The sequence below is a fragment of the Alosa sapidissima genome, chromosome 5 (assembly GCF_018492685.1).
Source record: "Alosa sapidissima isolate fAloSap1 chromosome 5, fAloSap1.pri, whole genome shotgun sequence".
In the NCBI taxonomy this organism is placed as follows: Eukaryota; Metazoa; Chordata; class Actinopteri; order Clupeiformes; family Clupeidae; genus Alosa; species Alosa sapidissima.
This window is the reverse complement of record NC_055961.1, coordinates 22,066,364-22,076,591: the sequence shown is the minus strand read 5'-3', so window position 1 is coordinate 22,076,591 and position 10,228 is coordinate 22,066,364. Positions and strand designations below refer to the sequence as shown.

The 10,228-nt window shown below is 39.6% G+C and overlaps 1 protein-coding gene across 1 annotated transcript; it reads left to right on the top strand.

The window, feature by feature from the left end:
- The first annotated feature begins 1,828 nt into the window (after positions 1 to 1,828).
- Positions 1,829 to 9,076, top strand: trpc6a (transient receptor potential cation channel, subfamily C, member 6a). Its single transcript, XM_042092564.1, has 12 exons — positions 1,829 to 2,497; positions 3,241 to 4,006; positions 4,254 to 4,433; positions 4,546 to 4,710; positions 4,956 to 5,172; positions 5,309 to 5,545; positions 5,832 to 6,096; positions 6,432 to 6,627; positions 7,303 to 7,506; positions 7,595 to 7,654; positions 7,898 to 7,973; positions 8,309 to 9,076. Exons 1-12 carry the CDS (start codon positions 2,358 to 2,360, stop codon positions 8,425 to 8,427), a joined length of 2,625 nt encoding a protein of 874 aa, XP_041948498.1. The 5' UTR covers positions 1,829 to 2,357; the 3' UTR covers positions 8,428 to 9,076.
- Positions 9,077 to 10,228: the final 1,152 nt, after the last annotated feature.

Genomic DNA, 10,228 nt, shown 5'->3' with positions numbered 1-10,228 from the left:
ACTTGTTATGACAAAAACCGAATGACACTTAATGACAGAAGCGTAATGTCATAAACGTTTATGACTTGTTTATGGCACGTTCAGTGTCATGTCACTCTTATGTCGGTACTGTCAAGTAAAGTGTAACCATATATTTTTAAGTTGGCTCAGCTCCACCAGTCTTTAATCTTCTGTCTCTGGTGAATTAAAGTAGCCTGGAAAAATCCAAACTCATTCAGTCTGGTGACTCATGATTGGGATTCGTTTTCAACACTTGCATCGCGACGGGCATTAAGAAATCATTGGTCCAGCCTTACCAATAACATTGATCAGAGATCCTAATCTAAGCGTGCTCAGATGACGTGATAGACCAGGCGCTGTTGCTCAACTATCCATCATCGTAAAGCCTGATTTGATTGGTCCGCCCGATTTAGGGCGAGCATACTTGCCCCACAATGGAGCAATGCCAGACCGAACTTCCCGGGGGGCGGGACTAAGTTCGGAATGGCACCCAGGCTAGTACTTTTCAGTAAAACTTAAAGCCTATTACATGGTTAGTGCTGTAATACAGAGTCAAAAAGAATGAGCTGCCTGAATACTATTTTAAACAGTTTTTCACCAGTCCCGCCCCTCTCCATTCATTCTGCTGCACACACACTTGATATAACTGTGGTGCCTGTCTCTACGGCCGTTTCCTGATTGGTTGTTTCTGAAGTGTGGCTGCATTAAGATTGCAGATGGTGATTATACAGTACATCCCAGGGGATTTTACTTTTCCCAGAGCTTCTATTTTAGTCACTGGCGTCAAGAATCTAAAGACATCTACCATAAATGTTCTAAAAATGCATGCGTTATCTCCTGGAGTGGAGACAACTGAACATTTTTCAAGGAGAAAAGGTTAAACTTTTTAAGTTCTACTCATGGACCACTCTTGTAGGTCTACAGCATGGTCACTTTTTTGTGATTAGATTCCCTGGCATAGTGATGTGTAATTAAATTGTCTGAAAGAAACTCTTCCATGTGTGGGGCCCTCACTGGAGTAGTTGCGTTCACCGCCTTTGTGTAAATAAGTAGAGAATAATGTGTATATACTAGGCCCATCTCCTGGGTTTCTATTCTGAGAAAAGAATGCTTTTTTTTTTTTCCTCGGCCGAGAGACTAAACAAAATGTTCCAACCCAAGTGAAGCATTACATGAACAGGGTGCTTTCATGACATCCGACAGAGACTGTAGGCTACATGAGCTGGATGTAATTTCAGGACATGGTTCAGGCGCTATCATATACATGTGATGCCATGGCGATCTCCAGTAGTGGCACTTCAGAAGAGAATTGTATGCCTTGTTGTTGTCTGAGATGTAGTAAGGGGCATTCGAGGAAAGGATTGATGGTGGGCAACCGGCAGTGCAATGTTATGCAATTCAGCAGTTGGAGCTGTTTGTAGAATTATACTGTGAAGCCTGCTCGCTTTTTTTGGCAGGGCACATTTTCTAAGAGCTAAAAATAAAATATGAGCAGCTGTAATGGTCATCAGTGTGAAAGTGTACAAGTGAATATGATAAAAGAACCAAGACAGTGGCTTCCCATGACCTTCTCTTGGGTTTGACCTTCTGACCTGTTAGCCATGTCATATCCCCATGGAACTGGCCTGGACGTGGAGACACACACACACGTAATCAGCATGGTGCATCATTGCTTGGTTACATATGCTATTGGTCAGAACAGAATTCCGCTGAGACAATTTCCCACACTTGACTACACTCACACGAACCTTTCCGCATCACACAGGAAATGCTGCTTAGCTGGCATTGCAGGCAAGCTCAGGGGGATTTTATGGCATTATATCATCAGCAGGCTTTACAATATAACAGTTCTTCTATTCACCAACCTCTAAACATGGTAAAAGAACTCATTAATGTTGGAACGTTGAATCTGTCCCCTTTATACGTTATGAGTCCTTATTGTGGGCCCATGTGTAATGAGTTAAACACATTGATCATCCAGCAGTCTGTCCAGTCATAGTAGCCTATCAGTTGTAAAGAATTATGTTTTTTGTTTTTTAGAATTGAGCATTGAATGATATACTGAACTATTCATCTCTGGACACCTACAAAGTGTTTTAGGCAGCTCAGATTTGTTGACCTCGAGTGAAAACAGTTTGTTAAATGCCTCATTTATTGCAGTAGCCTAAGCTGGAAGAACATAGAGAAAATTCCTCAGAGCCCTGTTCCTTCTCAGGACTGTCACAGACAGAAGATTAGACAAGAGGGGCGACTGCAGTGGGCACGACTCTGGACATCAGTTATAGCCAGCTGTTTATAGCAGGTTTGGGGATGTCAGTTTCTGTACGCACTTTGTATTACTTAAAAACTTCGACAAAATGCATCAACATAGTGTTTTACATGAAAATCAGTCGCCATCTCGAGTAATTAAAGAACGGATGAGGAGTCAGGACAATCTACTGATGAATGCTGATTTCGGTGAGGAAAATTATTGCTGCTATCATGGACTTCAGCAAACGTAAGTAACTATCTGAACAGTCACACAGCCTATAGCCTATTTCTTCATAAATTGATTAGGCTATGAAAACTTGATAATTTGGCTGCTCTGTTGCTGCCGTTCACTTTGTCCGTTAGCATAACAAACCAGCTTTTACTTGTAGCCTAATAGTTTAGAAACTTTGTTATTTAAGTAAAACACGAAAAAGAATTGCCTACTGAGTAAACAATGTAAGTTAGCCTGTGAATTTAGGCTACATTGTTTACAATGTTCTCCGCATTGTTATGACGTTTGATCGCAGCTGAAGAAAGACAAAACAATAATCCAACTTCGTTTGAGTGATGAGAATGTTGTTTGGTTCGATTTTAAAATGGTCCGAACTAGCAGGAATGTTATTATTGAACATTTAGCATAAAATAAATTTCCATTCGACCTATAGGCTAATATTCATGGGTTTCATCAGGTCCCTTTCTACAGGTGTATTAATCAAGCACCATGCAATCTGCATTCATAATCTAGGTGCTTGATTTTATACACCTGTGGATTTAATACACATGGGCCTGATGAAACCCATGAATAGATTATGTAGATTTTTGACCATGAGAATGATGCTGATGAAAGATGACTGAGATATTCCCTGTGCACTGCTTAGAGCACTGTGCCTTAAGTTAATAAATAAACATCTCTCTATTTGAGAGAGAAATTAATATTTAAGAATGTAATGATGATATAGCCTAATAAACATTGACATAACATAATTTCAGGCTGAACAACAGTGACAGTCAGATTTTGGCTTGGCAGAATCTGGCAAAGAGTAGAAGACAGGCGGTGCGGGGGGCAGCCTACATGTTTAATCCAGAACCGTATAGCCTTACTGCAGTGGAAGAGCGTTTCCTCGATGCAGCTGAATATGGAAACATCCCAGTGGTACGCAGAATGTTGGAGGAGATGCCTGATCTTAATGTGAACAGTGTGGACTACATGGGCCAGAATGCACTGCAGCTGGCTGTGGCCAATGAGCATCTGGAGGTCACAGAGCTGCTGCTGAAGAAACACAATCTTGCTCGAATTGGCGATGCCCTATTGCTGGCCATAAGCAAAGGTTACATCAGGATTGTGGAGGCCATCTTGAACCACCCAGCCTTTTCTGATGGTCACAGACTGACTGTAAGCCCCAGTCAGGTTGCAATGCTGGACGACTTCTTTGCCTATGACGAGGATGGCACACGCTTCTCCCATGACATCACTCCAATTATCCTCGCTGCCCACTGCCACGAGTATGAGATAGTACACACACTCCTAAGGAAGGGGGCCCGCATTGAGCAACCTCATGACTACTTCTGTGACTGCGACACCTGTAACTACCACCAGAAGTATGACTCCTTCAGTCACTCCCGCTCACGCATTAACGCCTATAAAGGCCTGGCCAGCCCTGCTTACCTCTCTCTGTCCAATGAGGACCCGGTACTGGCAGCTTTGGAGCTCAGCAATGAACTTGCCACCTTGGCCAACATTGAGAAAGAGTTCAAGGTAAAATGCATAAAACACCAATTGATCAATATCAATAGATATCAATATCAAGATCAAAATCAATACCATCCCACAATTTGTGTACTTATAGTCAATTGGAAACAACACAATGTTTTCACCTAATGTATGACCACTATATTTTTGTTTACACTTTATGACAAGTCATATTTTTTGATGTCACATGTTTTTGGTAAGCATCGACATCCCACTGTCTGTTATCATAATATTGATCATTATTCTCTCTCAGAATGATTACACAAGATTATCTATTCAGTGCAAAGACTTTGTTGTGGGGCTCCTTGACTTGTGCCGGAGCACTGAGGAAGTGGAGGCCATTTTGAATGGAGAAGTTGATGAAAGTGATGAGGTACCTGGGCGACCAAGCCTCATCAGACTAAAACTGGCATTAAAATATGAACTGAAAAAGGTAAATGACCTTGTTTAGACATCACACTGAAGAGTTTGAAAAAACTGAATTCAGGGAATTCCATTATTCCATAAAAACAATCATGGTCATCTTACCTCCTCTGTCGTTATAGTTTGTCGCCCATCCAAACTGTCAGCAGCAGCTCCTATCCATCTGGTATGAGAATGTCTCTGGACTTAGGCAGCAGACAACAGCAATTATGGTATTGGTTGTTCTAGCTGTTGCACTTGGTCTGCCAGCCCTGGCCATGGTGTATTGGATCGTACCATGCAGTAAGGTCTTAGCATTTTGTTATATTCCCTTTATCTGATTTTTTACAGAATGTTTTTATTCTTTGAGTTTGTTTAAGTGTTCAGATAAGGATCAAGAGAAGTCTGTCTACTGATAGTATAAACATGTGACTCTCATAAAAGTTCAAAGTAACTTTACTGCCCACTATTTATATTTTTCTGTCTATGGTGGCAGCTGAAACTTTTATTACTCTTTAAAATAAGAACTTTTGTTTGACTGTTTTTTCAACAGTTGGGGAGGATTATGCGTGGTCCTTTTCTGAAATTTGTAGCTCATGCAGCATCCTTTACAACGTTCCTCGGCCTTCTTGTGCTAAATGCAGCAGACCGCTTTGATGGGACGAAACTCTTGCCAAACATGACGATCCATGATCGCCCCACCCAGTTGTTTCGAATGAAAACAACCCCTTTCACTTGGATGGAAATACTTATAATTTCCTGGGTCGTAGGTCAGTTTTAGTAGAGGTGTATCTCATAATAGCATGTTCAACTCTTTATTATCACATTAGGACAAAAAAAAAACTGTGTCAATGTTTCAAGGTTCTAAATTGGATTGGGACAAAATTTTAATCCTGTTCTTTTCAGGAATGATCTGGGCTGAGTGCAAAGAGATTTGGTCTCAGGGACCCAGAGAGTATCTATTTGAGCCATGGAACATGTTGGATTTTGGAATGCTGGCCATCTTTGTGGCATCATTTATTGCACGCTTTATGGCATTCTGGCACGCGTACTCGGCACAGAGCTACGTTGATATCCACTACAACCATTACTCTGATTTGACTAATGTAACTCTGCCTGCAGAGATCGAATATTTCCAACTGGGTGAGTATGTAAATAGGCCAAAGGACTCTGAATTGTAAAAAATATTTTTAAGATTATTCAGGTTGTGTCTTGTGGATTATATGATTATATGCATTTACATGTGAGTGCTGAGTTTGTATGGCTACTGGAACACTGTAATTTCCCTTTGGGGATGAATAAAGTAGATCTATCTATCTATCTATCTATCTATCTATCTATCTATCTATCTAAAAGTTCCTTTTAATTGTCGTTATCCTGCAGTATATTCTATCTAACATATTCTAATTTCTTTTGTTTCTCATGGCAGCTCGCATTGACTGGTTACCCTCCGACCCTCAGATCGTCTCCGAGGCACTGTATGCCATTGCAGTGGTTCTGAGTTTCTCAAGAATCGCTTACATCCTCCCAGCCAATGAGAGCTTTGGACCTCTGCAGATCTCCTTAGGAAGAACAGTGAAAGACATCTTCAAGTTCATGGTGATATTCATTCTGGTATTCTTAGCATTCATGATTGGCATGTTCAATCTCTACTCGTATTACCTTGGAGCCAAACAAAATGAAGCCTTCACTACGTGAGTACAAACAACTTTCTTTGAGAGCTAATAGTAATTCGATTGTGCTTTAAAACTTGTTAAGTTTATAACGCCTTGTGTTAATTTTGTATGATACCCCTGGCACCAAAGTCTAAATTGAATTGTTCAGCCTGTCTTTACATGTACTGTTTGTGCAGATACAGTGAAGATATGGCCCTTAGTTTTCTGTGTGGCTAGTCAAGTCTGACAACATAAATAAGTTTTGAACCACTGGACAACCCTTGAAAATAATAATAATAAAAAAAACATGTTGTAGTTCAGCGTTGTCTGTTACATAGCAGCAAAAAAAGAGAAATATTCCTTTTGTCTTGCAGTGTGGAGGAAAGCTTTAAAACCTTATTTTGGGCAATATTTGGACTATCAGAAGTCAAGTCTGTCATTGTCAACAATGGGCATAAGTTTATTGAGAACACTGGCTATGTTCTCTATGGAGTATACAACGTCACCATGGTGATAGTTTTACTGAACATGCTCATTGCAATGATCAACAGTTCATATCAAGAAATTGCGGTAAGATTCCTATATACATAATTTTATTTAGTTGTTTGTTTGTGGTTCTTAGCTTTTGTCCAAAGCAATTTACAATGACATCAATGAATAATACATTTTAAAAGTAACAGTTTACAGTAAGTCATATAGCCTAAATAAAAAAAATAATAGACTAAATTTTAACAGAATAATACCAATATCCATAAAAATATACAAACCACGACTCAAACCACAAATTAATTAATTAAGGAGAAAAGATGAGTTTAGACACTTTTTTTTGAAGATCCCAAAACCATCACTAGAATAAAGAGACTAATGAGGAATCACAGAAAAAAAGAGTCTTGACTGTGACCTGTTGATGGAAGGCGAACATCCAAGTCAAGTTGTTTAATGTCAATGTAGAACAACAAGAAAGTACTGCATATATTCCTGTGTTCAGTACAAGTCCTAGAAGGAAGGTTACAATGTAAGTAGCTTGCAAAAACTTATATATGAAATGTGAGTTTTAAATGACCTATGAGCAACTCCAGTGTTGTAATAAGCTGCTGTGATAGTGTCTGTCTTGACTCACTGTCTTAGTTGTGCTGTGGGGTTTTAGCTAGCAATATATCTATCATCTCCTGTTGTATAAAGGTGGTAGTATTGTTTTAAGAGCACATACTAATGCCTTTACTTATCATTCTGCTCCTGGTACAGGATGATGCAGATGTGGAGTGGAAGTTTGCCCGTGCCAAACTTTGGTTTACCTACTTTGAGACGGGCAGAACTCTTCCAGTTCCTTTTAACCTGGTGCCAAGCCCAAAGTCTGTGGTCACGCTGTTCACGGGGATAAAGACACTACTGCTTGCCTTGATTCACAGGCAATGGGCCATGGAGAAGGCCGAAACGGAGCTGAATGAGGTTGGCGTTTAGATCAGACATTTTATACATTAGAAGTTAATTTCCGGTTTGTTTAGCCACATGCATAAGAAATGTGCTCTTCTTGCAGCTAAGTGAAAGAAGCAAACCCCCTAGAGATCCAAGCCCACAGCGTCCAAGCCGATATCAGGTATTTTTGCAAATAGACATACACTGCTGATTGCATTCTGTAAGAACAATTATCTGAATAGCTGAATTTACTTGAATTTAGATGAACTGAATTTAGTATTGAGTCTTGATACAGTAACTTAGAAGTGAACAGTTTAATGAGTAATGAGATAAAAGAGAAGCAATGAGCAATTTATAATCAAGTACTTTCTTTGACTTCCCCAACACTGTTTTTTAATGACAAAATGTTATTCTCTTATTGCAGAAGATCATGAAGCGCCTGATCAAGCGTTATATTATCAAAGCACAATGCGATAAAGAGAGTGATGAAGTCAATGAAGGTAAAGGTGGCTTCCTAAAGAATCTTGGTGCTCTACTTTTGAATGTAAAAGATTGTATGAGTGAAGCAAGTAGTATCCTGATCTCAAATACATTTCCAAAGGTTTCACACCACCGTTTCACACAGCCATTCAAAAAATACCACGTGACCAATGACCACAGTAACCAAAAACCTGCTCCTGCTCCTGTGCAAATACATGTTCATGAATGAAACCAAGTTCTTGGCACCAAAACAATGTTAACAGGCTGAAGCCCTCTAAAGTCTGACGTCTTGTTACACGTGACTTCTGTTGTAATGCTTGGTTTGAGAAGCTAATATTTTATTGGTTTGTTCCAGGGGAGCTGAAGGAAATCAAACAGGACATTTCTAGCTTGCGTTTTGAGTTGCTGGAGGAGAAATCTCACAATTTGGAGGACCTTGCGAAGCTTATCAGGCGTCTGGAAGACAAATTGTGATGTCTACGTATGAACTGTTATGACTTTGTGTACAACAGCCAACTCCTGGAAATGTGGCGTGGCGCGAGGACAAGTGCCAATTTCAAATGAAAATGTTTCCATGGACTAATTTTTGCTGTAGTGGCCATCTGCCACGAAGTGCCTTGAGGACATACTGGTTTGTGCATCTAAAATGTCATGCCTCTATCCCCTTTTATTTAAGGGTAGCAATACATATGCATGTGTGAACAAAAAATATTTTTTATCGGTCACAAGAGAAAACTGGATTTTACAGTTATTTTATAGTTTACACTATCGTTTATAAATATTAATAATGTGACCAGCACAATCAGACTGCAAATACAGTCTGATTCATACAGTCTATTTATACAAAGTAGCCTATATCCAGTGAAATGTCTAGATCCAAGCTGTTTACAGATATCCTTTATTAACATATTAATATTTTAAGTATGTAAATGAAATTAAGAAATATTTCTGATACTTGATACTTGCAACATATTTATGCACATGGTATTATTAGTTTTATTTAGAATTATCACTATTTTTATGTAAATCACATCTCCATCCTTTTGTGGAGGTGGTTTGGTCTTATCTGTGGATTACTTAGCACATTAAACCACATCTAAATAAAGACTGGCTTTGTTTTCCACAGGCTTGTTATAGTCAAAATGGTCATGCCACTTAAGAATTAAGTCCAGGTAGCAAAGCTGCTGTAACCAAATCACATTTGCATACAGGCACCAACATGGGAACAGGTGAAATGTGCAACATCTCAGGCAAGTGTACAGTGCCTGCCACAGACAGACAGACAGATAGTTAGATAGATAGATACAGTAGATACTTTATCATCATGATACAATGAAATTCTTACTTTGTGCATCCCACTCAGTAGGTATATAAGCATAATATAAGCATAATAAAATACTCTGTATAAAAGGTAGAGTATTAAGTATAAAAATAAAACGAGAGATATGATAGAGTGATGAGTGTCATGTGTGTCGATGTGGTGTGGTGGTTCAGTATAGTGTTGAGGTGTCTAAAGTCCAGTTAGTAACTTGCAAAGAGCAGTTACGTGAGGGAAGGGTCCCTTATTTTGATGGCACATGTATAAATTATAGTTGTTGGTGACTGTTTCTCAGCCTTTGAGAATATGCTGGATGCTTGTCAGACTTCATGAGGACAAAGAATTTTGTGGGTGGGATGGGTGGGATCACTGAGGACATTCTTCCCATTTAAGGATCTTCTTCTCCAATATGTCCTGGACAGGAGTTATGTCACTATGATCTTGTCGGCTAGCCTTACCACCCTCGCTTGTGCTGTGCTGTTGCCAAACCACACAGCTATGCAGCAGGTTAGTGTTGTTGAGGATCTGTGATGACATGCCAAAAGTCTTAAGTCTTCACAGGAAGTACATCCTCTGGTTGGCTGTCTCTGCCAGCTGTGCCGTGTTCTTTATCCACTTTAAGTCTTGACATATGTGGATGCAAAGGAACTCCATCTTCTTGGTCTTGTGGATGTTCTGTGTGAGGTTGTTAGCCTCACACAGTGACACCTCCCTCCTGTATGCAGACTCATCACTGCCCTTCAATGGTCCCAAGCCAATTTATTTTCATGCACAAGTCCTGAGAAATAGATAGTACATATTGTCTTTCACATGCATTGCATGAGTGTAGAGTACATGGGTGTACTGAAACAAATATCACTACCTATATGGTATTTCATATTCCACAGCAATGTTTTATATTCTTTTTTCAGTGTTATGAATGATATTTCCCTCCATGAAAATGACTCATCGTTCTTT

Coding starts and splice junctions, on each gene's coding strand:
- trpc6a (XM_042092564.1), top strand. CDS start 2,358: ATGCATCAACATAGTGTTTTACATGAAAATCAGTCGCCATCTCGAGTA. Junction 4,711..4,955: donor GGATCGTACCATGCAGTAAG/GTCTTAGCATTT, acceptor TTTTTTCAACAG/TTGGGGAGGATTATGCGTGG. Junction 5,546..5,831: donor GATCGAATATTTCCAACTGG/GTGAGTATGTAA, acceptor TTCTCATGGCAG/CTCGCATTGACTGGTTACCC.